Genomic DNA, 27766 nt, shown 5'->3' with positions numbered 1-27766 from the left:
CCCATTCACAAATTTACTGTCAAACTCCTTCTATCCTCCAAGCCTCCCCCTCCTGCGACTGTTGCTGATTTTCTCTCGCCTGCCATTTGGCATAACAAGTATCTTTTAATTCATCATAGACACTTTTATTGGAAATCCATCTGCTACAACCTTTTCCCTCCTGAGGCGGAAGCCGGGAGGTCTCCCTTCTTTCCTTGCACATTTTATCTGTGTGTTTTGACTTGCCTGTTCAGTCATTTTATTTTGTGCAGTTTAGGCTTGCGCTTCGCGCTTGATTTAATAAGTGTTTGCTGCCTTGCAAGAGACTTCCCAGCGCTCTTAGGCGCTTCGTTTGCTCCCCTCCCCTTGCCTGGGTATTCAGACCGCCCTCGGCCGAGTATTGACGCCGAGGGCTGGGATCTGACTTTGGCCGCCATCTTGGGGGTAGGACTCGCCGCCCTCACGCTCTAGTAGCGCTATAAAATGCTCACCTCTTCCTCCGCGTAGCGGACGCGTACTGCGGACACGCCGGACCTGCGCCTGAGTCGCGCCAGAGTCCTGCCCGTCTGCGCCCGTCAGCGTCCCGGAGGCGTACGGCGTGGCAGGCTCTTTTAGTTCTGATTCTTCCCTTACACATATCACCATGTTATCCTACACATCCCAGGAGCTCCACTCCATGAACAAAGTTGCGGGGTCCTGTCACTTAGTTTTTTCCCGGTCACCATAGGGGTAAGCACAAATGCCCAGGGTGTAACTGGCAGCTCATTAGCGTACATCCGCCCACATCTTATACGAAGGAGCGTAAGACTAAACACCCTTGCCTACTCCTCAACACTAGGTCTATGCACAGACATGCTCAGGAGATCTTTGATCTCCTGACCACTGATAAACCTGCCTGTCTGATGCTCACTGAGACATGGCTCAATGAATCCTCCCACCCTGACATTGTTGCCGCCATTCCTCCTGAGTACAACATCCTTAGACAAGACAGAGATAGGGGTAGAGGGGGAGGAGTGGCCCTCGTAGTGAAAAAAACTATTACGTGCTCGGTCATTCACACGGAAACCATCACGGGCACCGAATCCCTAGCCTTCTCCCTATCCCTTCAACTTCCATATGGAAGATTGTTATGATCCGGATACTATTAAGATGCTAGATGTCACGTCCTCCCTGGGCCTGCTTCCCTATCTGTCTGGCCCGACCCATGACAAAGGTCACACCTTAGACCAGGTCTTTTCCACCTTTCCGGTTGAAGTGACTGCAGTGTTGCCGGTTCTATGGTCCGACCATCGACTAGCTCATTTCGAAATACCTGGCACTGAGAAACCAGCAGTCACCGCTCTGAGACAGCAGGGATATGCTTTTAGAGCATACCACCGGGTGACCCCAGATCTGCTTGCCCAGGCCCTTGTGAACCATCCTGTGTCTTATACCGGTGACTTGGACAATGACCTCGAAACCCTGCAGACCTGGCTCCTAGCCAGACTGAACGAGCTTGCCCCTGCACAGCCCCCCCCCGTACCGCCATCCAACGGGTTTCGGCACCATGGTTTACTGCGGAACTGGCTCACTCCCGTAGACAATGTAAAGTCGCCGAACGGACATGGAGAGCTCAGTATGATACCGAGGCAAAACTGACCTATAGATCTATGACTAAAACCTATCATAGACTAATCCTTCAGGAAAAGAAATGCTACTTCGCTAAAAGAATCGAGGAAGCAGCAAATTCCTGTAAGGATATCTTCGCGGTCGTTAGAGAATTTACCACCCAGCGATCTAACTCAGCACAGGATCCCCCCGCCGAGACCTGGGCTGATACCATAGCTAATTTTTTCACCACCAAAATTAGGCAGATACAGGATTCCTTTCCCCCGAGGCCGATAATTGTTTTCCCGTCCTCGCCGGTGGAGTCAGTCCATTTGCCTACTTCTGGCCCCGTGCTGGCGGCTTTTCCGCCTCTTACGGTATCATCATCACTAGCACTTATGATGAGTCTTAAATCTGGATCGCCACGTGACCCTTGCCCTGCCAAATTTTTAGCCAGAATGGCAGACGTTGTTAACCCTCTAGCTAACCCTATTTTAAACCTTTCATTGAGTCAGGGGGCCCTTCCACACCTGTGGAAACAGGCCATGGTCATTCCTCTTCTTAAAAAGCCTAGCCTTGCCCCAGAAGTCCCTGCCAATTACAGGCCCATTTTGCTCCTTCCGGCTCTCACTAAAATCTTGGAGAAACATGTTCATGGCGTGCTCTCCAATTTTTTGGAGTCCAACGAGCTCTCAATCAGGTTTTCGACCTAACCTGAGCACAGAAACCGCGCTCCTGGAGGTTTCAGAGATTGTTAAGGAGTCGCTGGATGCCGGAGGCAGGGTGATGTTAGTCATGTTGGATCTGTCGGCGGCTTTCGACACCGTCCCCCATGAGGATCTCCTCATAAGACTGTATGACATCGGTATGAGGGGGACGGTGTTCAGTTGGTTTCGTTCCTTTCTAGCCAACCGCCGACAAACGGTCTGGGCCTCCCCTGGATCTGCCGAAATGTCGCCTTTGGGAGTCGGAGTTCCTCAGGGCTCAGTATTGAGCCCAACTCTTTTTAACATCTTTATGACCCCTCTGGCGACATTGGTGGAGTCCTATGGGGCCCACATCGTTTCCTATGCTGACGACACCCAGCTTCTCTTCACCTGCCAGAAGGGCGAAGAATTCGAGGGTGAAAGTATCCGTGAGTGCCTTGGGGCTGTTTTTAACTGGTTCCAACTGAACAGCCTCAAGTGCAACTCGGATAAATCCGAGATACTTTTCTTTGGATGCCCCTCGGAACCGGACTGGCAAGGGTGGTGGCCTGCCGACATGTTCCCTCCAGCTAATTCCTCTGAGTCAGCCAAGAACCTGGGAATTAAAATAGATAATGGGCTTACGCTCAAATCCCAGGTGTTGACCCTCACAGGAACATGTTTCGGTATCCTCAGGATGTTGCGGAAGTTTTTTCCGCTGCTTTCTGAAGACCATAGGAGAATAATTGTTCAGGCCCTCATCGGGTCCAGACTCGATTATGCCAATATCCAGTATCTGGGCCTGCCGGAATACCTCTTGCAGCGTATGCAGGTGGCCCAGAATGCAGCCGCTCGAGCCATCTTCGGCTTACATCGACGAGTGAGGGCGTCAAACTTATTGCGAACCCTACATTGGCTCCCCATCCGGAAGCGGATAATATTCAAGGCTATGACACTGGCTCACAAAGCCTTGCATGCCACGGGTGCCCAATACTTACAAAAGAGGCTGGCCTTCTATCTGCCGGCATGATCTTTAAGATCGGAGTCACTGGCATTAGCAGTAGTCCCCCGCATAAAGAAAGCCCGCATCGGAGGACGGTCTTTTAGGCTGCTGGCGCCTCAGCTTTGGAACTCCCTACCTTTGTCCTTGCGTTCCATGCCCAACTTATTCACTTTCAGGAAGAGCTTAAAGACCTGGCTCTTTACTGGCTAGAGTCTCATGGTTCCATCTTTGGTCCTGCCATTTTGTCCCTTCACTGTTATGTTGTATCTGTTTACTTTATTTTTCTGGTCTGGAGCACAAAGCGCCGGGACACTCCTTTGGAGTAGCCGTGCGCTATAGAAGACCTATAATAATAATAACATAATAAAGGATTGATATGGATTTCGCAGCTACTCTCCAATTCCACTTTCCTGCCTTTTCACACTCTCTGTTCCTCCTATGCTTTACCCCCATCTTTTGCTCCCAAGTATCTTTTACTTAAAGCAGCGGTCATGGAGACTTACACACGACTCATGCAAACAGCACCTCCCTCCATTTCTCCTGACCCAGCTCTCCAGCTTCACTTTCTCTTACACACTACACCTAAAGCTTCCATTATCTATAAGCACCTTCATGCCCATCCTTCTACTAGACCTAAGTCTAAGTTAGAAGCGCAGTGGGAACAGGATCTTGCTACATCTTGGCCAGTATCCCTGTGGGACAAGATATGGACAAAGGTTCGTAAATCGTCTAGAGCGGCGTCCCTGACGCAATCCTTGTTTTTCATCTACAACAGGCTACTTCACACACCTTTTACCCTTAGTAAACGGTTCCCTACCGTTTCAGACGCTTGTTGGTCCTGTTCTTTACGACACGCTACTCTGTTTCATATGTTATTTCTTTGTAAACCACTGCATGATTTTTGGTTGCAGGTTTGGGCTCAAATCAATGTAATTTTTCACACCTGTATTCCCCTTTCCCATGTTAATCTTTTTCTAGGGAGCCTCTCTTCCTGCTGGGAGGAAACTGACCTCCCTGTTCGCATTGTTGACTTGTTACTGGCTGTTGCGTTTCAATAGATTACTATTAATTGGAAGACTTCTTCTAACATTTCATTTAAAGCATGGTGGTACAATGTTTGTCACAATCACAGGCTTGATACAGCTTTTGTGTTTCCTGCCCAATTGGCAGCCAAACGTGCAGATTTATGTAATGTAATGTAATGTAAGTATACTTTTATAGAGCGCAACTATCACTCCAAGGAGCATCTTGGCGCTATAGCCCGTAGGCTAGGTGGAGAGGCCGGAAAAACAACTCACACATTATTCTCCTCTTTGCTTACATCCCTATGTCTATACCAGAGTCATGCACGCTGTATCTGGGAGGTTGAAGATCCAGGTCTTCAGGTCCTTTCTGAAATTGCTCTCAGTGGGGATTAGTCGCAATTTGAGTGGAAGCTTGTTCCAGGCTTTAGTACCCAGGACTCCGAGGGATTTTCCTCCCTTCGCGGATAGCCTAAATTTGGGGATCAGCAGCAGGTTCATGTTGGAGGACCTAAGGGTACGCGCCGGTACATAGCGTCTGAACCGAGGGAAGAAATACTTAGGTCCTTGCTGGTGGTAGGCTCTAAATGTAATAACCAAGATTTTAAACAGTATACGTTTGTGGATGGGCAGCCAGTGCAAGGTCCTAAGCGCAGCCGAGGCAGATGAACTCCTTGGCCAGTTTAGGACCAGACGGGCGGCAGCATTCTGGACCAGCTGCAGCCTATGCAGGAATGATCTATTTAATCCTGCATATAGGCTGTTGCAGTAGTCCAGACGAGATGTTATGAGTGCTACTGCCACCGTCTTCCTGGCTGCCAATGGGAGAAAGTCAAAGAATTTTCTCAGTCCTCTAATGATACTGAAACATGACCCCTCCACATCCCCTGCTTGTTGCTTGAATGACAGTGCTTTGTCAAACCTTATCCCCAGGTTACGGGCCGTTTCGATAGTGTTTGGAGGGATCTCCGCATCTGATGGCCACCATAATCTAGGGGAAAAAGGGTTTTGGGGCCCGAACGGAAGAATTTCGGTTTTCCTCGTGTTACACTTGAGATGATTTTTCCTCATCCAGGCGAAGGTTGCGGCGAGGCAGTCTCTAAGATTTTCCTCAGCCTTCACCGTTTCCCCATCTAGTACAAGGATGAGCTGAGTATTATCAGCATACGATATAGTGCTGATGTGGAAAGATGTAATCAGCTCAATCAGGGGGGTCATGTACAGATTGAACAGTACCGGGCTCAAACTTGAGCCCTGCGGCACCCCTGTTGGCATTGCTTTTTCTTCAGAGCAATGTTCTCCCAGCACCGTGACTTGCCTGCTGTGGCTGAGAAAGTTTTTTAGCCAGTCAAGCACAGTTCCTGTTACCCCTGCTGTTACTAGGCGGCCAATCAGTACGGAGTGTGATACCGTATCGAAGGCTGCCGATAGATCAAGTAGAATAAGGACAGCCTTCTTCCCTTGATCCATGGCAGTCCTCAAAGTCTCTACGGTATACAAAAGGGCAGATTCCGTGGAGTGCGACGCCCTAAATCCAGACTGATTGGGGTGCAGTATATGCTCGTCCTCCAATTACTTTGTCAGTTGTTTATTCACCGCTTCTTCCGTAAGTTTAAAGAGTAACAGCAGCAGCGAGATAGGGCGAAGGTTGGAAAGTGTTGAAGGGTCTGCTAAAGGCTTTTTTTGCAGAGGTTTCACCGCCGCCAGTTTCCATTCCGGCGGGATCCCAGCAGAGGACAGGGAGGAATTTATGATGTTGTTAATAATCGGGTTTACCGTGTCTACTAAGGCATGCAACAACATGGGAGGGCAGGGATCAAAGGGAGACCCAGATTTGCTGGATAATATCGATTGGCGGGAGTCTTCCAAGCTAATGGGCAAGAAGTTACTGAAATGCGCAGTCCTGGTACCCACCTCAGCTTCCTCTTCCCAAATGACATCTGGATGTTCAGGAAAATCTCTAATAAGACCTAATATTTTCTGCTCCAAAAAGTTGGCTATAGAATTACACAGGGTAAGAGAAGGGGGATTCTCTTGTAGGAGAAACCTAGGTTTCATAAAGTTGTTGACTATTTTGGATATCTCCTTCGGTTTATTGTTTAAGGAGTTGATTGCATCTAGGTAGTATTGTTTTTTGGCATTTTTGTTCAGTGCATGATACTGCCTCCTAGCTTCTTTGTAGTGGCTGAGTTCTTCTTTATTTATGGTTTCCTGTTACAATGTATTTGGACAATTGTGTGACTTGTTCATTTCGCCCATGACCTGCTCAGCAGGAGGTCCCTAAACCCCCCTGATGCCCTTCTCAATTCCTTTATTTTTCTTTGCATTATTATCTACTATGTCATTATTTGCATTTGCTTCTGATGTACAATTATTGTTTCCCTTTTACTCCTATTGCCCATGATACGTCTTTTGTTATCTAATTTCCTTGTAAAGTTTACTCTGTTTCTTTTTATTTTTCTCATTTTTTTTTCTTTGCCTTCCCCTTCCCCTTCCTTTAATTCCCTTATTTCTCTTCCTTCATTCTATAATGATGCCTTATTTTATGATCAATAAAATCTTTTTTTTGAAACTTTAAAAAAAAAACGTTTACAGACATAAATAGAGAACGTTGCAGATACTTAAGTGGGCAAACCATAGATATTGTTTCTTGTAGAAAAAACAACACTTAATTTCGAATCTCCAAATTAGATTGGCTGGTTCAAGCAGTCAACTATCAGTCAGACTATAAAAGTGACCCTTTCATTCAGATAGTTCAGGTACTTTGCTGTTGTAACTCGTTTTTGTAAAATTATTTGATTTTTTTATTGTAAGAGTTCAATAATCATCAACCCCCCTGCTTTCATTGGCTTACATGATGTGTCTAATGACAATCTAGGCATTTTATTAACCCACAGGAAGGTAGAGAACATACCTTGTATCTCTTTAAAAAATGTCATCTGTAGGGCATTAGGAATAACTCCAAACAAAAAATGACACAAGGATAATACTGACACTCAGATCAGAGCAGCCTGGCTCATTATTTATCGAGGTAAATTGGTCCATTTAGCTAACAAACCCTTGATCGTATTGTTTAGAGGGATGTAGGTTAGGGAATATTAATCATTAACATTTTCAGAGACATATATCCCCAAATATATCTTTGGCCTTGAGTTTATTAAAGGATAACACTGAACAAGTAAAGTCTCTAGTGCACAGTTACATTACAAAACCTCTGTTTTTAATGTATTTATCTTATAACCACCGAGTTGTTGATATTCTTGAAAGATTTCAAAAACCCGCTTTTGGTTTTCTATATTGGGTTTTAAAAATAATGCAGTCATCAGCATACAATATAATATTGGTCATTCCCCTTAGGGGCGGTTCTTCATACTGATTGTTTTGAATAGCTATAGCTAAAGGCTCAATGAAAAGGGCAAAGAATGTAAGCGACAGAGGACATCCTTTTCTTATACCTCTGCTCACCTTACAAATACCAATATTATGAGAGTTAATAATGTGCGCCTTAGATCCTTTATATAGATGTAATAATATTTGAATGAAACTGGAAGTAAATCCGAACTTGTTAAGAATAATTAAAAGACATTCTCTGCACAAATCAAAAGCCTTTTCTGCATCTATTAGCATCACTGAGCCAGTACTTTATTCTGAAAGAAGTAATCCAAGCCTCAATCAAAAGGTTTGTATTTAAAGATAGCTGTCACCCTGGCATGAAGCCACTTTGTTCTGAATGAATGACATAACCTTATATCCTACTCACGTGGTTAGCTAAAATCTTAGTAAAAATCTTATAAACAACATTTAAAAGACTCAAGGGCCTGAATGAATTGAAATTATGCTTATCCTTCCTTATTCTTCTTCATAAAGCCAACCACCACTGCATAGCGAATTAATGCTGGGACCTCTCTGCCTTCCAAAATGTGATTAGCTATTTTTAAAGCTGAGGATTTAAAACTGATGCTAACTTTGTATGCAGTTCTGAAGGGATACCATCTTCTCCGCAAGTCTTACCATTAGCCAAAGTTTTTACTACAGGCTCGATCTCTTCAAGGGTGATTTGAGCTATGAAGGATTGGGCTTGGCATGATTGCACTTGGGGATGGGGAGCTTGTTAAAGAAACCCCTTAGTCACAAAGCATCCAAGTCTTGCTGCGCATCATATATCGCTTCATAATGCTTATAAGATCTATCCTGGATTTGTGCTAGGTCCATTATATATACTTTTGTTTCTTCATCTATAAGGGATGTAATCCTGTTTTGTGCTTGGCGTTCTCTTACTTGCTTCACAAAAAATGTATCTGCAAATTCACTCGCCTCGTATACCTTTTGTAGATATGCTGAGCTTGTGATGTGTCCTCTGGTATAGTAATATTCTTGCATACTCATTCTCTCTTGCTGAAGTGCTGATTTATTCGATGCAGTTTTATTACGTGTGTATTGTACTGATGCCGTAGGCAGATCAGTCTCTAACTGTGTCCTATCTAGACTTGAACGTTTCCTCTGTGTAATCTCTTTAGATGTTATATAACCCGTATAGTTGCTTTTAATGCCTCCCAGGTAATTTTGACACTAGAAGTATTAGTATTAATTTGGAAGTAACTCATTATTTCACTTTGTGTATCTTTGCACCACTCTACAGAAAAAGCCAACAAAGCCAAACCTTTCTTTGACTTTGCCATTATCCCAAACTTAAACCAATGAAATAGTCCTACATAGAGGCCAGGAATATTCTAAACTAGAACATACTATTCATACAGCTTTCCATACTGTTACTCCTCATTAACAAGCACAGAAACTCTAATGGTATCAAATGGACAAGGAGCACTAAGGAGCTCAGACACCCTTAGCCATAAATTCCCAACATGTTGAAAGAAAATCTCTTAGACTCTTATGCAGTCTTTCTCTGGGAGTGCACCCAGGATTAGGAACTCCATATGTTCTGCTAAAAATTCTTCAGAACAAGCATTTGCAATGCAATAGGTCTCGCATTAGGCAAAGTTTGAGCTTTTAGTATTGTAAATGGCATTGGCTATTTTTTTTTGCAGTAGTTACGTTTTGTTTTTATAAAAAGAGACATATAAAATATGTTGCATATTGACATATAATGATGCAGCCCACCTATGACTTATGCAGCAGCAAAATGGAGCAGCATTGAGATCAGAGTGCAGCTCTGGAGGCCACATGTCCACCCACATAAGAAATGTTAGAGGTTGTCCACTGACAAGTTTCCGAAATGGCGCCACCTCCTCTTCGTAACTGAATAATAAACAGATACAGAAAATACACACCACAAGCACTGCAATTTGGCAGCTGCGGCGTCTTCTGCATGATTATAGCCCCTCCCCTCCACATAATTCATCACTTGCCAAATAATGTATCACTTGCCACATAATTCATCGCTTGCCACATAATTTATCACTTGCCACATAATTCATGACACATAATTTATCACTTGCCACATAATTTATCACTTGCCACATAATTCATCGCTTGCCACATAATGTATCACTTGCCACATAATTCATCGCTTGCCACATAATGTACATAGCATGCCACAACAGTTCATAGCATGTGACCTCATGTGCTTGGACTCCACAGTGAGGGCACTCAACCTTGTAACCACATTTCAGAGTGGCAAAAAACGTGTCAGTTGGGGGTAAAATCGGTTGACTCCTCACAATTCCATGCTCTACTTGAACTGTGGGAAAAACTGGCCCGGATCATCCTAACCTGCAGCAAACACCAGTTGGGGTTAGCTGTAGTTATTGTCAGTAATAAGGATCCCTACCAGTTCAATGAGTAAAGACACCCTCGCAGTTGGAATACTCCACCGTCGACCCTGCTGCCAGTTATGCGGCATTGCAAACACACTTTGATTAAAGGGTGAGGTTGGGAATTATTCCTGTATGTTAACTGTTATAACCATATGTATTTATGTATTTAAATGCGGTTGTTGGGGCGGTTCTCCTGCAGAGTGGTGTCTTGGATGCTGTGAAGGTTACCCAATGAATATTACACTCTTCTCCCCCAGGCATGTTATGTTATGTTAATAACTTTTATTGGGCGCACAGCTGCCCCAGCGAAGGGGCGTCCTGGCGCCTGATCAAGTACCACAACACAACAAGTCGATGCTGAAAAAAAGGAGAATCAGTCAGCAGAGGCAAAGGTGGGTTTTTATAGCACGTCTAAAGAGAGTCAGGCTATTTAGGGCACGAATATGGACAGGAAGGGAATTCCATAGTCCAGCTGCCAAGACACAAAAGGAGCGACCTCCCATCCTGCTTAGTCTGAACCTAGGTTTGATTGCCAGAAAAAGAGATTCCGACCTGAGAGACCGCGTGGGGACATAGAAAGAAACAAGCCCCACTGCATGACCTGCAGGCCTGCGGAGAGAAGCGTGTATGACACACGTGGTTTCTAAGCACATGTCTGGGTCTCCTTTTAAGCATCAGATTACTGCTCATCTACAACAGGAACACTGCAACAAACCATTAATAATGTAAGCTCTTTGGGTCTAAGGTGTATCCTTTGTGGTTGGTGTGTAAAAGCATGGGCTCCAGAACATCTATTGTCAAAATACCTATCCTACATACATGTCATTTTACATACAGGTAAAGCCGCTCCTGCGCTTGTCCCCAAAAATACTAGGACTGAAGTTAGAATACCCTGTCAGTCTAGTCCTACAAGAGGTGTTGCACAAGTTTTACTGTATTTCAGAATTAAGAACAAGTTCACTTTTTTGTTGATAGGTATTTCTGTAGACTGGAGATGTTTTGAAGTCTGTTTTCTCTTTCTATGCTTTCACGCTGAACCTCTCTAATCTCTCGACGCATATTTGATGCTTAAGCTCTTTCCCTGCAAGGTCTTCCTCAAAGGCCTTGTGAGTAGCTCCCGGTACTCTGGGATTGCTGTGTGACTGTGCACATTGTGTTTCAATTTGTACTGTAAGTGCAGCTCCTGACAGTCCTCTGACCGCAGGCCGGTCGCTGCCCTGCGTGTTTTCTGCTGGCAGCTGCACTCTGCAACCTTCCACTGTTCTAAAGGATTGTATCCCGAGAGTGGGCATTATTGTATGTTAACTCCACATTCCGCAATACAAATAACTTGCACTTTCCTCTGCAAGGCCTATTTCTATTTATAGTGGCTTATCCTGTACTTTATTTAATTTCAACTTTTATTAAAAGAAAAAAAACTACTCACTTGGGTGTGTGGCTGTCTTATTTCCCCATTCATAAGTTGTAAAATGCATACTTAACCTGCAGAGTGAATTTTGTTCTGTTCATGTTATTAAAGTATACCACTAGCTGCTGAAAATGCCTTGCTGCGCTCTACCAGCTGTTGGTGATGTTGTATTAAATGTCCAATTTCAGTGACAGACCAAGCTCGAAGAAGCTCTCCTTGGAAGGATGCTCAGTGTGTACTTTTATTGAAGGGCACTGGCGCTCCTGCCTCTCCCATCCTTTGTACGTCAAACTCCCACACGTTCATCCTTCCAATGTATGTAAAAACATCTAACACCAGTGCTGTGTTTTTTAGGTCTGGCTACGAACAGCTTAAGTGTTTACACCGAAATCTGCAAACAATGGAAATTATGGAATACCCTCCCTCATTGGCTATGATGTGTGGAGTAGCCCCCCTGCACAAGCATAGGGTGATTTCACTGCACATTAGACATGCATCTGCTGAGAGCGAATAGACAGATTTCACTTAAAAACAGCCCTACTGACGGCCGCATACGAAGAAATAGCAGTGCCACTACAATGCAATAAGTCAATAAGGGAAGAAACCACTATATATAAAATTACATTTACACAGTTTTTCTAAATATTTTAAGAGACAGTAAATGAAGAGCCTTGGCTGAAACTGTTCCACGAACATGTATAAATAGTTGCACTATTTTTAGTATCACCTGTGCAAACTTGCGGTCACATTTCGTAGAAATGTGGTGTATGTGCCAGAAGCTTCTAGTGCCTGCATACTAGAAAGCGCTCCTTCAAGATGACCATCACCAACCTTTATAACATCCTCGTTACTCTGCCGGCCTGCGACCAGGAAGTCAGGCAGGCTGGCGCGACAACAGGAAACAGGAAGTAGGAGGGCGGGAGCCTACCCCGCCTCCCACGGAAGAGCCGGAAGAGCCGCGATTGGTTGCAGCACCGGAGCAGGCAGGAGCCTACCCTGCGCCCCGGTGCCGAAGAATAGAGGAAGAGTCCTGCTGCCGGTGAGTGGGGCTTCGCTTTGTGGCTGGCCTGCGAGGGCGGGAGGGGGGCATGTGTGGGCGCGCGCGCGGCGGCGGCCTGTGTATGTGTGCGTGTGTCTTGGAGTCTGTGTGTATGCGTGTGTGACTGTGGGGGAGGAGGAGGAGGGGGTTGCCTGTCTGGGTGCCTGCGTGTCTGTGTAAGTGTAAGTGCGAGTGCGCGCGCGCGCGTGTGTGTGTGTGTGTGTGTGTGTCTGTGTCTGTCTGTGTGCATGCATGCATGCGCGGTAGGCTGGGAGTATGGGAGGGCGGCGCAGGACGGAACGTGCGCGTTCGCGCACACCAATCCAGCCTGGACTGCGCTCGTGCACCTTCTCGTCCGTCCTTCCCTCGAGACAGCTGACTATACGTCTCCAACCCTGGAAGCATCCTTTGGATGCTAATTCCAGGGCGAGACCTAACAAAGAAAAAAGGACAATCCTTTCCATCTGTGGATTCTTCACAGTAATACTCCAAAAATGTTTTATAATATGTCTCAAATGAGTCACTCCCGCTGGCCCTGCCCTGCGACTGAAGAAATGAACGTCATTCTTTCTAGGTATGGCTGATTAACTTTACTTCTTTTGTTTTCTGTTGCAATGCATCCCCTCTGATAGGCCCTGAATACAAGTAGGCAAGTGTTTTATGACCCCTAATCTCCTTATGGCGCTGGGGTTGGACGTATGAGTTGGGTGGTATTTACCACATCCAGTAATTACCGGGTGCTTTAATTGTTTCTCCCTTCATTAAAATTCGGCAGGTCAAACCTGCCAGAATTTATCAGAGGAAGATGTACGTATTTAAGGTACTGAGCAGATTGTGGTACATTGGGCAGTAACATCTGAATGGTATTCCCCAGAAACTCGTAATAGGTGCTGAATGTCTCACTTTAACTAATGTTCCCTAAAGAAACTGGTTCTATTCCACAAACCCGGAATAATGGCACATTATCTATTTCATGTTCCTATGTATATAGATTTTTGTTTACCTTTCAATTATAGTCACATATATTTCTAGTAATTCTGGTATCCTGTAACTACTGTTTATTTTAATCATGAATCCTATGTGTGAGCCAATTTTTCCTCCGTGGGTGCTCTTTTAACTGAATGGTTCTGGTCCAGGCAATATGCAGCACAATAAAACTGGCATTACAAAACCACTGTTTACTGTTTCAAATAAAGGTTGTTTAATGACATAGCACAGACACAGAACTCTCCTAATAACCTTCAAGTCTCTTCTTTTGTCTTAGTGTAGAAACGTAACCTATTGGATCCTAGTTTTTGTTAAATACCATATTGTTTAAAACAGGACGAAATGTTATTGCATAAACCATATGTGCAGTAGCGAAGATTACAATAAGGTATTTATTACCATTTTTGAGGAAGAAGAGGATTTCTAACCTCTCTTGGAACAATGTTTTTTCTAACATTATATTCAGGACACGTTTGCTGTACTGTACCTTCATGGCGTTGAAAAGCTTTTCTGCAAAATAAGCAGGTTTGCTGGCAGCACACTTAACTGTAAAATGAAAAAAAACCATGCAATTAGTAGATATCACCCACCAACTCATTAGGTGAGTTCTGTGGAATTAATATTGGCATGTGTTTAATACAATATATATAGATGAAATAAAAAAAATGTTCACTTAGGTCCTATCTTTTTTTCCACCCCTGAATGCTGCTAGGTGTACAACAAATGCATTTGTAGTCACAAATGCCACGTTATCATTTACAAATTCAGGATGAGTGACATTTTTGTAAACGCAAAATGCATTTATGACAATGGATAATCAACCATTATGTTTTACGGTTGGGGTCGCAGCAAGGAATGGCAGAGGGTCTCCATTGGAAAAGTGATTAATTGTTAACAAAGTTATTTCCCTGTGGTTATTCACAAACATTTCCAAATGAAAAATTAATTTAAACACTAACAACTGCTTTAATATTGGTTAGCAAAAGTGTGAAAAAAGAGTTTGAAAAATCCTGACGCAACCCCATATTTAGTGAGAGGGCAGAATTATAGAGCATAGCCGCCTTGTAGATAAAGATATGGGGTGGGCGCTATATTCTGATTTGTCGGTGGTCTGCCAATTGCAACGTGGAAGAATTTTTTCTTGTACATGCCTCACAAACGGTAAGTTGGCAAGTACAAGCAAGAATTGGTGACCCAGGAGGGGCCCTGGTGGGATTTCTCCAAGGCGGACAGTCACGGGAGGTCACGACCATTTACAGTCAGAAAACTGCCACTCGAGAAGAAAATCTACTTGAGCTGCAGTAAAATGAACTTGAGAAGCTGCACACTTTGGTGCGCCACGTGGTGCCATGCACACTGATTTCTCTGTGCTGAACAAGCTCCTAGCGCTAAATCCCAGCATCGGCAGTGTGACATGCCAAGTTCCACCTGTTTGCAGAACTCCATGGAATCTCGCTGAGTTTTTTGCAAGTCCACAGAATTCTGCGGAGTTAAACTATGCGAGTTCCGTCGAGGCCTAATAAAGATGAACCACCTATTGAAAATATACTGGGTTTTGTTTTTGTTTTCATCTCATGCATGATGACTAAAGAGTTGCAGTTATTGTGTTATGTGATGGCGGTGTGATGGATAAATGTAGGAGGAAGATGGACATGAATATTACAGCAAGCATTGTTAAAGCCAGTAGGTCTGGCCTATGAGAGCTATTTGCTTTGGCAATGGTTTGGAGCCATGATGTAGAGGAGCGTGGGTGCTATGCAGACTGGCTAAAAGCTATTTTTTTTTAAGTGATATGAGGTGGCCAGTTCTACTATACTTTTTTTGTTAAAGGCACATTAGCGCCAACCCCATGACAGCACTTTTTATAATTATTTTCAGCCATGCTGCACAGCACCCACGCTACTATACAGCATGGATACAGATCATTGCTGAAGTCGCCAATACCCATGCTGTGCATCATCAACAATGGCATTGTCAGAGCCCATAGGTACCAAAGCTCTGCCAATGCATGTTCTTGCTGGGACCAATCCGTCCATTCAACAGCAGGGCCTTGTTAGCCTTTACACTGACTGGCGGAAGCTGTGAGTCTGTCCTAGACACATCGAGGACAACTACAGTGACTTGGAATAGTCACTTGCCCCTGAGCACTGCATGGGTCGCATGGCAGCATAGACAACGAAGTCGGGCCACGAGCTCTGAATTCTGATACCGAGAAAGGCCGGTGCCATACCAAATAGGTTGAAAATGTACCGAAAACACAATAGGTGGATGAATATAAATTAAAGTGCTATTGCTAATTTGTCCCCCTCCCCCCCCCCCTGCTATGCCACTGTTTGGCACCTACTCCAGGAATTTGAATGTGATCTAAATGTGCAGATCGTAAACCCCGCCATCCTCTATTAGTGTCCAGTGCAGGCAGTGCGCTAAAGGCTTCTGTGCCCCGTGAACTGCGGCCGTATGTGAGATGCAGCAACCCTTAGACTCCCTGAGGCAATCCGCTCCCTTTCTCAGCCCCCCACACACAGTCTCTGTAGTTGCCGTCACTGTCACGTCATATCTCACCCATGAGCTCTTCCATTCTTCGCATTCATGAATGAATAGCTGATCCCATTCTAAAATTAGAACTACAAGATACAGGATGCCAGTGAAGACATATACTGGATGAGCTGCTCATGCATGGACCTGGGAATCTGCAGCCACTTTCACAAACCCCTCGATCCAACCAGCAGCCTTAGAAACAAGCGTTCACAACGCCTACAGTGTCATTTAAAAAGAACCTTTGCAAACATATGGAAATGTGGTTTGCAATCTACCCGAGTATTCAGCACAGAATATTACTTCATATTACACGCTCTATTTCCACATCGAGTCATTTCAAAACAAGAGCTCAGGGTTCAAGCATGTTCATCGAGTTATTGCTTTACAAAGAAACTCCGTATACAAAGTATGTGTCATAGCCTGCCCATGGAAAGATTCCGAAGTGCTGTGTTTACTGTTTTCAGGCATCGTCGGCTTAACTAGCTCCATCTTACAACAGTTAAGTAGCAGTAGTAGTAGTACTTTATTCAATAACATTTTTATCATAAAAGATGACATTCATTACAGTACCAGAAAAGCCACCAATCCATACATACATTCAGCTATAGTTTAAAAATACAAAAATGTACACACATTATTTGATAAAAGGAGTAAAATATACAATAAAAACGCAATATAAAATTACATAAAGACAACTTACCAAAGTCCATAAAAAGAGTCGTCTATTGGGGCTTGAACTTTATCCTGCGCATGCGAGTCTGCCATGCACTACCCAAAAACTTTGCTACTCCACAGATCAAGACTAGGGAGAAAGTATCAGTAATAAATAACCGCAAGGCCATCCTGTGACACCTAAGGCCCAGCTCCTTACATATTGGCTTTAGCCATGTCTTTCTTGCACCCCTGTATGCTGGACATGCGAAGAGGAGATGAGCCACAGACTCTTTAGGGGCAGCACACCCAGGGCAAGATTTAGCTGGAGAGCTTGAATTGTCCCACCGGTCCGTAAATTCATTCACCGGGAGGGTCCCAAATCTTAATTTTAAATAGAGTGATCTACCCAGGGGCGTCAAGATGGCGGAGTGAGGACGCAGGCGAGCGGCTGACCGGGAGCTCCTCTTCCCTCTGAAGCGAATTAATGAATACATGCACTGATACTGGTATTACCCCCGTAACCTCCTTTACCCCCCAAGCTGCAAGCATAAGGAGACGTCTAAAACTTCTGAATTAAAGCATATCGCTTACCGACGTTCACCGATGCTTTGGCTGTTGGACTTTTCACGGACCGCTAGGGAATCGATCGGGCAAGTGATCCGCAGTTTGCTCGCCAACTCGGAGCCCGGCTGGTCTGGTCTCCGGCCCACGATCCATGCAGGGTGGACATCCAAGATGTCTCCTAAGAATCCGCCCGCACCACCCGAAACACAAAACCTACCGTTGCTGCTGCCTCAGTTTCCTCAATGGGCGCGACGACCATGACTACGGCTTCAGCAGCCCTCCCTTCCTCGTCAGGTGCGACGGAGACAGAAGCGCCGCTCCCCGACACTGAGACCTCTACAGCTTCAGTGCCCACGGGGGTAGCGGATGGTGCTAAGAGCAGCCCCTCTGCAGCGATAGCAGCTGGAGCAAAAGCCACAAAAGCCGCGCACAAAGACACTGGAACTGCAGCAAGTATCGGTAAGCCAATATTACGCCCCCCTACGCTATCTGTCTCTAACACTTCATCTAAGAAACCCACTAAAAACACTGCTAAAACAAAAGTAAAATCCAGTGGCTTAACTGAAATCGCTAACGGAGGTGAGGGAGGCGATGTAATTGACTGCTTAACTCTCCCAACAAGTTTAGCTACTGTATCCACAGCAGGCACAGCTGAAGCTGAAGTCACAGGAACTGAATCAAAATCCCAAGTTGATAACAAAGTTCAACACCAACCCAAACACTGCTTCGTACAAACTCACACTCAGACCTAAACTCTAACTTATCGCTATCTACGGAACCAACTACTGAAGTAGCAATTATAGCAGAAAAGAGCTTAACGAATGGTGGTGATTTAAAGGCAGTTACTAGCAGGGACTCACATGAGCTGATTATTATCAGGGTATCAGGGGGAACAACAGAAAAGCCAATGGCAGACAAACAAATATTCAACACCGCTATTATTGAGGACACAGTAACTAATGCTACTGGACCATCAAATAAAGAGGTCGGCAGTGCTTTTGAGGAGTTGGAAGAAGTTAACGGAGACCTGGACTCCCAAGATGAATATGAAGCAGAGACGGAAGAAGAGACGGCAGATTCGTCTGAAACTTCAACAAGATCCCTGGCGATCAGAAAGCGCAAACTGAAAACTAAACCCAAGACTAAAAGAGGGGGCAAAGCTAACACCACTCTAAACCGACTGATTACAAACAATAACTCGGCTGCCAAGAAAATCTTTATTGATAAAAGCCCTCTTAGGAAATGGATAGAGGCAAAGGGGCTCGTAAAGAGAATGACATCAAGGCTATCCGGGACTAGCCCTACGGACCCCGACCCTACCTCAGGCCTTCTAGACTGTTCCGCTCCCCCGGAGAACAATGCTCCATGCGAACCCCTTAATGCAACATTAAATGTAACAACTGAGCAAGACCTGACACGTATGTCTTTGCTACAACTCAAATCAGTAACGCCACCAATTTGTGACTCGCCAGGGTCTATTAACTTAAATGTACCAGCCATAGATGGAACGACTGACAAAAGTACTCCAATTCGAGATTCAGAAGAGGAAGATAAACAAGAGCCGAATTTCTCCCAATTGGATACTATACTTCAAACACTAACCAACCAACGTAAAGAGGCACAAGAGCATTACTTACAACTACGGGAGGATAATAACAAACTGCAAACCTCCTTATCGGAACTGACCTCTAACCTTAGCGGGGTATCACAAGACATTGAAGAACTGCAACACCGAGTAGTAGGAGTAGAGGAAGTAACGTCTCGTATGAATATAGCAGTAAGCCAACACGATGCTCAGTTAACGACCCTCCAACTCAAAGTTGAAGATTTGGAAAATCGACAGAGAAGATCTAATCTGAGACTTTTTGGGGTACCAGAAGGGTCAGAAGGCTCAGATCCCAGAGCCTTTCTTGTCGGTTTACTTCAGAAAGCCTTTCCAGACTTAGCCGACTGGGACTGGGACTCTCAAATCCAGCAGGCACACCGCTTACCCTTAGTACAAAATAAAAAAGAGAGCAAATTTCCACGTCCTTTTCTTCTTTATTTTGGTAACTTTTTATTGAGACATGCTGTCTGGCAGAAAGCACGACCTAATGCCCCAATAACTATAGAGAATCTGACATTGTTCGTTCGATCAGACCTTAGTAAAGCCACTATGGACAGACGCTGGGAACTACGTAAACTGATCGACCCAATTAAATCTATGGGGGGGCAAGTGTATCTCCAGGAGCCTGCACGTCTAAAAGTCATCAAAAGTGGACACACATACTTCTTTAATGATACTAGAGAAGCTGAGCAATTTCTATCTGGCTTAAGTAAAAGCTAGACCTTACCTATTATACATATTGCAAGACTTTCGACTCTATCGATACCTCAGCTACTGAAAATAAATCTTAGCGGGTGATGGGCTTTCTTTTTGCCTTTTTAGGAAAAGATATTCTTAAGTGATATTATTTAGAAAGAGGTGGGGAAGGGTGGAGAAAGGTTGGAGAAAAAGAAAAAAACAATAACAAAAAAAAATCTAAAGGAGGGAAAAGGGAAGAGAAAAAAAAGGGGAAAAAAAAAATCACACTACAGAGGTGGGGATGGTGGGATTCCCTTAGTCAGCCTGCTGCAGATGCTGCCCCTTCAACGGCAGCAGAAGATGAAGGGTGGTCCCTTCCCGTTGCGGGTGGGTGACAAGGGGGGTGGGGGAGGGGGTTCTTTGTTCTCCACAGGGTGGGGGTTTGGGGGGGTAAAAAACTAGAAAAAAGTGATTACAATTTGAGGGGGAGACATGCTACTGAAGTAAAAAGTAAATGTATATTTTTTGCGTGGCTTATTGAAAATTTCTACTTGGTGTTTCATTATGAGGGTTTCTTTTCTTTTTTTTTCTCTTTACTTAAATGTATAAAATAAAATGTCTTGCTTAGAACGTCGCAGGGCTTAACAGTAAAAACAAATAATGTCTTGTGTCGGAAGAGTTGAGGCTGTACAACCCTCATCTTATACTGTTAACTGAAACACATATAGCCGGCGAGGAAAAAAAATTACTTTCCCAACTAGGTTATGATATTGTCTGCTGCTCCACTTTTGGAGCTTCAATTAGAGGGGTGGCAATTCTTAAAGATAAACGATTCAATACAGAAACCTTACGAACCGCTCAGGATAAAGACGGCAGATGGGTTATCACCCAACTGCATATTGAAAATCACAAATATATAGTCTGCGCGGTTTATGGTTCAAACCAAGACAAACCCAGGGTCTTTGATGATTTAAATATAAAACTTTTAGATTGGGATGGGGAGCTCATTATAATGGGGGACCTTAACTGCATCATGGACTACCAACGAGATACCACCAGGTCTAGGAGTTTCCAACGGATGCGTAAAACTAGAGCCTCAATTCTAGACCTATGCCATACACATAATATTAAAGACGCTTGGCGATACTTACATCCACACATCCCTGCTCCCGATTAGACATGGCTTTAGCTAATGCTAAGCTTTTGAATATTAGCGCAATGGAAGTATGCCCTCGAATCTCCTCAGATCACAACCCTATAATACTGACTTTTGATACTTCACATACTCGTACATGTCATAGACCATTTTCATTTCCCAGATACTTAATATCAGATTTGGTCTACATTTCACAATTAAAAAATCACCTTACTGAATTTATAGAAATCAATTGGAACTCTGCCTCATGTAATACGGTTTGGGACACCTGCAAGGCAAGTATTCGAGGATTCACGCAGGGATACGTGCTTAAACAAAATTCTGAGCGCCGTAAACTTAGTGAATCCTTGATCTCCAATATCTCTGATCATGAAGCACAATTAGTCATAGCACTTCGGTTAAATTCACCTACAGTAACAGAGATAGGCCTTAAACTAAATCAACTAAAATCTGAAACTAAAACAAAGTTTATTCAAAAAAATATCGCCAACATACATAAATTTAAGATCGCGCAATACGAGGGAGGGGATAAAATCGGTAAAATCCTGGCATACAAAGTGGCTGAAGATAGAGTTAGTACCACAATTACAAACATCCGAGGCTCTGATAATAAGATATACGACCAACCACATGATATACTGGAACAATTTGTGGATTTTTATAGGACGTTATACACTCCCGAATCTATTCCAAACGAAACTATCATACAGAATTACTTAGACATGACTTTAACAACCATACTTAATTCTTCGGAAATAGATTCGCTGTCTGAAAATATCACAGGGCAAGATATACGCCAAGCTATTGTCACCTTACCTATAGGAAAAGCTGCAGGGGAAGATACCATCCCTCTGGAAATATACAAAGTATGCTTAGAGGAACTGTTACCCTTACTATTGCAGGTCATACAATCCATTGGGGAGACTGGGAGGGCTCCCAAATCATGGAATAGAGCTAAAATAATATTTTTCCTTAAAAAGGGCAAACCAAAGGAGGAGAGGGGGTCATACAGACCCATATCTTTGATTAACACCAATGCAAAAATATTTGCAAACATTTTAGCTACCAGATTAGCTCCCCACATGCCCAAAATTGTTAATCCGCAGCAACACGGATTTGTCATCGGGAGAGATACTACCACCCATGTTAACATGGCTATAACAGCGTTTGATGTCGCTGAGATTGATTCCACCCCGCTCGGCATGATTTTGTTGGATGCCGAAAAGGCCTTTGACCGAGTGGGGTGGGATTATCTCTGGCACGTTATGACTAAAATGGGGTTCAGTGGACACTTTTTAAAGTGGATAAAGGCATTATACGATAACCCCTTAGCCCATGTTAGCTATGGGGGCAGACCTCCACAGACTTTAAGATCTCTCGAGGTACCCGCCAAGGCTGCCCCCTATCACCCTTAATATTTGCCCTTTCTCTCGAACCATTTCTATACTCTCTCCAGGCACAACATAGAATCGTCCCCTTCAAATCTAACGAACAAACATTGAAAATAACGGCATACGCCGATGATATCGCCATCTATTCTTCAGATATCATTAAGGCACTACAAGGGAATGATATCGAAGCTTGTAAATTTGGCAAAGTATCCGGCTATAAGTTAAACACAAACAAAACACAAATCATAGCCAATCACACACCAGCGGTAAAAATTCCCGAGATCTGCAAAACTGCCACTTACCTAAGAGTCAGAATTACATCTAACATACGAGAAATAAACAATCTTAATTATAACGAACTAATCAAATCTACTATCATATTGCTCAAACAATGGCACAGATTGCCTTTGAACCTAATTGGCAGAATTAACCTTATCAAAATGAAGGTACTACCTAAATTTTTATACCTCTTTCGTTCTATTCCATTAGCATTAGACAACTCTTTTTTTAAGCAACTAGACGGAATATTTAGCAGCTTTATTTGGGGATACAAAAAAGCCAGAAGATCGCTGAAACTCTTAAAAAACAGTATCGATAAGGGAGGCTTAAACTTCCCCGATGTTAAACTGTACTTTTGGTCCTCATTTTTTAGGTGCCTCCGGTCTCTACTACAAACTGAGAACACTTTCTTTTTTCATTCTTTTATGTTAAAATCAAACTCAAAAATGTTTTTACTACGAGCAAACGACCCTAACTACTACAAGATGGTGAACTTTAAGACCGCCAAAGATATTCTTAGGATATGGGTTAATATTCTATCTTACTGTAATACATCTTTTTACCATCCAAAACTACAGCTATGGGGCAATCCGGGCCTTCCGGGGATTTTCAACGATGGCATGGCCCTTAGATGGTCTGCTCACGGAATTAAGGTTTTGGAACATTTGTATGGCGCGCAAGGGTTTTTAGACTACAATACACTTCAAACTCTGTATAATCTGACGGAAACAATGAGATTCAAATATTTACAAATACATGACTTCTTAATAAGGAAGAACCAAATCCACAACATTTTAGACTGTGATATCTGGAACTGTTTATATTCTATCAAAAACAAATCTTTGATAAGCGAGGCCTACAAACATCTTTGTGCTATTAAAACCGACGACTGTCAAAAATCAGCGGAAAAATGGAGTAGCAAAATTGGCTTAAACATAACTCCCAAACAAATATCATGCTCCTTATCTAATATTAATATTTCTGTACGATCGTCCAGTTTAAGGTTACAGCAGTTTCGAACAACATGTATGCTATATTACACACCGGAAAAGATCTCTAAGTGGTCTCTTAATAACATTCAAAGCGATCGTACCAAATGTCCTAAATGCTCTGCTTATGAAGCAGACCTAGGACACATGCTGTACTCCTGTCCGACTTTAAAAGATTTTTGGGGGGAAATACTCAAAGCTTTGGAAATCAAGAAAATCTCCTTACCTTCTCTCACAATACCAATAATCTTACCCGACATTCATTCTGTTTCCCTTCCTCAATCTGCCCTGATAACCATCCTTATCTCCTGTGCCAAACTCACATTAGCTAGAGCCTGGATATGTCCTGAACCTCCTAACATATGGGAATGGTGGTCACTAGTCAATGAAATCCACTCTATGGAGTTAGGGCTCGCGAAACTCAGAGGAGCTCGATCATTAAAAAAATTCGAGAAAATTTGGGGCAACTTTCTTTCTCTTTGAAGACTTTCTGGTTACTTACCTTATCTTCCTGCTGGATATCTATTTTGTTGCTGTAGATAACTATGTTTTTACTGTCTTTTGCTCTCAATATAAATAATTGATATACCTTGTAAATATGGTCCAAGTGGAAAATGAAACATCTCTGTCATGGAACAAACTATATTTATCTTGTAAATAACAGTTTTTTTCCTTTTATTATATGTACATAGTCATGTCTTCCTAACTAACTTGTCAATAAAAAAAAGTAAAAAAAAATAAAAAGAGTGATCTACCCAGGGTTTTTTGTATGAAATCGAGAAACGGTTCAAGTTTCCTTCCAGGTTTAAACTCTAGGTACCGCTCTGAAAGGGTACCCCCTTTCCCTCTACATAGGTCCTCCTCCAGTACCCAATCCCAGTATAATTTCTTCATTACTTGCTTGGGGGGAGGTGCTTGGTTGCCCCATACTTCATACAATCCTAATATTAAGACCAGCTGTCTAAGATTATTCAACCACTTGATCTTATTACTCAAATTGAGTGTGATTAATTCGTCCAACACAGCCGCGTAGTTTGAGAGTTCTGGGGACCTCCTTAGTCGAACCCAGTAAAGTAGTGGGCGCAGACAAGCAATGTCCCTTAATGACCGCCTATCCATATCTTGTCGTAATGGTTTTAACAGGGTGGAGGTGGGCAGTGACACCAGTTCACGGAAAAACATATTTTCCGATCTCACTAGGTCAGTAGTATCCTCGAACCCCTACAACTCTGATCCATAAAGTGCCGAGGGCAGAGCTTGGCCTTCATACACAGAAAGGGCCGGAGCAACAGGTTTGCCAATTGACTCTCGCTGCTCCCGCAGGATCGCTCCAGATACATGCTTATAATTTAAAAGCATTTTGGCCAAATGGTCCCTCCAATTCATCCGACTGTTGACCCTTACCCCCAAATAGTCGAATGAATCTACCAACTCCAGTGGGGTGCCATTAAGGGAGACATTATTCTTAAATCTCTTAGAAGGGGAGAAGGCCATGAGCTTTGTCTTAGAGGTATTAATGGTGAGACCTCTATCCTTACAAAATGAGCTGAAGTGGTCCAACAGCTTTTGAAGGCCAGAGGGGGTTTTAGAAATCAGGAGGGTGTCGTCCGCAAAGAGCAGGGCAGGTTTTTCCCCCGCCAGGGATGGGGCATCGGCTGGGTCCTCCCTCTAATGGTCCACCACCCCATTCACAAAGAGGGAGAACAGAGTTGGTGCCATCACACATCCCTGGCAGACACTCCTACTCACAGCCACCCTCTCTGTCAGCTGGCCCTGGGATCCCCATCTAATCCTTGCATAGTTCCCCTCGAGTAATTTCATAATGAATACAAGGAGGGTGACAGGGAGCCCCATTGTTTGTAGTACGTTCCATAACCTGGAGCGTGGCACTAGGTCGAAAGCTTTTTTAAGATCTATAAACGCCAAGTACAGGATACCCTTCCCGATGGTCATGGTCTTCCAATAAATAGCAAACAATCGGAAGACCTGGTCCATCGTGCCCACCTTCTGTCTAAATCCCGCTTGGAAATGGGAAAGGATGTTCTCCTCTTCTATCCAGGACCCTACCCTGGAGATAATGACCCTGCCAACCACTTTCTGAATCACATCTATCAGACTGATTGGTCTGTAGGTGGCCCCTTGATATCAGGTTCATTAATAGGGAAATAAGGTTTGCCCATGTTGCAGGGTCATTTAGAAGGAAATCCCCGGGGAGCCCATCGGGCTCTGCCGCCTTTCCCGGGGCCAGATGTTTAATGACCGTTTTTAACTCGTTAACAGAGAAGGGGTCTTTGGGAACCCTGAGTAGTCTACCAACACTATCAAGTACTAATGGTAGAGAACATGGCTCGACTGATCCGCCGTATAACTCATAAATTGTGAGTGCCACTATTGTTCCGTTATATGATTCGAGATGGGCTCTGCGCCCCCCCTCCTGGCTTTATTGATTAGGTACCAGAATAGGGAAGAGTTCTTCATCTGGGAAGCGGATTTAAGATCCTGCCAATGTTGTTCATCCCATTCCCGTTTAGCTAGCACTAAGGATCTGGCATAGTCCTTCCTAGCCGCTCTAACTAGTGAAGGATTTTTTTTTAAGCAAAGCTGCAGTTAGCGCCTTCCTTTTATCCCTACAATGAGCCGAATACCAGGGATTACTTGATTTTACCTGAGTGTGGTTCTGTCTGCCACTACTGCCCTGTATGATGAAATATTGGCCCACTTTCTCTATTGCCCTTTTGTACACTAATGGGAAAGAAAGGCCCTGTGAACTTACAGGTTCAACTGCAAGTTGCTCTAGGTCAGCGATCATCTCTACTCACTAATCTTGCTCAGATTCCCTTCCTGGGATTGCACCCTTTCCCATTTTAGTCTGTGCTTGGAATTAAAAGGAACAACTTCCTTGGTTTGCAATAAGGGAGGCTTTGATTCTCATTTCATTTTTTGGGCCCCACCTTAACTTCATGCACAAGGGGTTATGGTCACTATCCTATGATGGTATTACCTCCATATCAATTGGATCTCGCCACAGGTCAGTGTCCAGCAAGATATAATCTATTCTTGATGGGCCAATAAGCCTATTAAAGGTCTTTTCCCCATCTGGATCAGAGCTTGTCCTTCCATTTAGCGCTCTCAGATTGTATTCAAGGGTCAGGGCATTGATCTGGATTGCCCTCGGGGACCATTTTTTAATTGGTTCTAGCGTCAGGGCCGGTATAAACCGTCTAGAGTCTTCCTCCTCTATCCCCAGGGAATCTTCCCTACTTAGGGGTTCAAAGGTGCAATTAAAGTCACCTCCTACAATAGTTTTAGATAGCAGAGTTCTGTTAGCTATTTCTGACTCGAGAACTGTTATCGTGTGTGACATTTGGGCCCCAGCAGATCCCCTTGCATAGACATTGTATAAATCTATCTTGCTGTCCCTATCTTGCCCTTGAAATGAAAGATGTAATATATCATCAGATGCTGATATGTGGACAGTGATGTTCCAGTTTAATGCAATCTTAATCCAAACACGGGGGCCCCCTGCTGGTCTACCTTTCCCTGAAATTGTTGCAGGGGTATAACAAGTAGAATACCCAGATTTATATATGGGGAACAAACTCCATGTCTCTTGAAACATGCAAATATCAAATTTGTCAATGAAGTTATTCCATTCTGGTAAAACCACTTTTTTTTGTAGCCCTGCAATATTCCAGGAGAGCAATTGTATCACCTTCTGTTTCATTGCAGGGACAGCAGGTATAATTCCCTTACTCCCGTCTCTCCCGCTTGGAATTTATTCAACATTATCTGTGCTAATACTTAATTGTTCCTGAGGGGTACTACTGGCAACAATACCTACCAATTCCCCTTGACCACTACGTGTTTGGGGTAAGGGATTCTGCCACGCCCGGCGTCATTCGACCTGTTTCAGCACACTATACCTGTTTCTTTGTGGGAATTGAAAGAGTAAAGAGGATTGCGATTGGTAGACCTCCCAAGGTGTTATTCCCTGTCCAGTTTTTGGTGGCACAATAATCTGGCCCTCCTCCTGTCGGATACCTCTCATCTGACCAGGTCTCCAATGGGGGGTGGGATAGAAATATGTTAAATGTAGAGGGAAAATTTGGTTGTGTGACCAGAGTTGCGACCTGTTGTAAATGTTAAGCATGGGCGGATTTTGCGAATTGGCAATCCGCGAAATTGCGTATTTACGGATTCGCAATCCGCAAAATCCGCGAACTCTCGCGAATTTGCGGATTTTTTTTTTTGTGTTCGCAAGGATTTCTGCCAGTTCGCGAGGATTTTGTACCAGTTCGCAAACGCGAACTTACTTTTCGGGTAGCAACGGTCGCGAACATGTTGTTTCTACATCTGGTTCATCACAGCACCCTCTGTTTCACCACTGCCACCCTCTGTTTCACCACTGCCACCCTCTGGCTCACCC

The 27766-nt window shown here is 43.8% G+C and overlaps 1 protein-coding gene across 2 annotated transcripts in view; it reads right to left on the bottom strand.

The window, feature by feature from the left end:
• LOC144818407 (annexin A1-like) overlaps window positions 1–27766 on the bottom strand; it is a 206965-nt gene that overhangs the window by 23484 nt on the left and 155715 nt on the right. For both annotated transcript variants that reach the window (XM_078675780.1, XM_078675781.1), the window contains exon 11: window positions 13973–14031. In XM_078675780.1, coding sequence (XP_078531906.1) covers window positions 13973–14031 — 59 coding nt within the window. The remainder of the gene's footprint in view (window positions 1–13972; window positions 14032–27766) is intronic.

This window comes from Lissotriton helveticus, chromosome 2_1 (genome assembly GCF_964261635.1).
Source record: "Lissotriton helveticus chromosome 2_1, aLisHel1.1, whole genome shotgun sequence".
Classification (NCBI taxonomy): Eukaryota; Metazoa; Chordata; class Amphibia; order Caudata; family Salamandridae; genus Lissotriton; species Lissotriton helveticus.
This window is presented reverse-complemented; position numbering and strand designations above follow the sequence as displayed.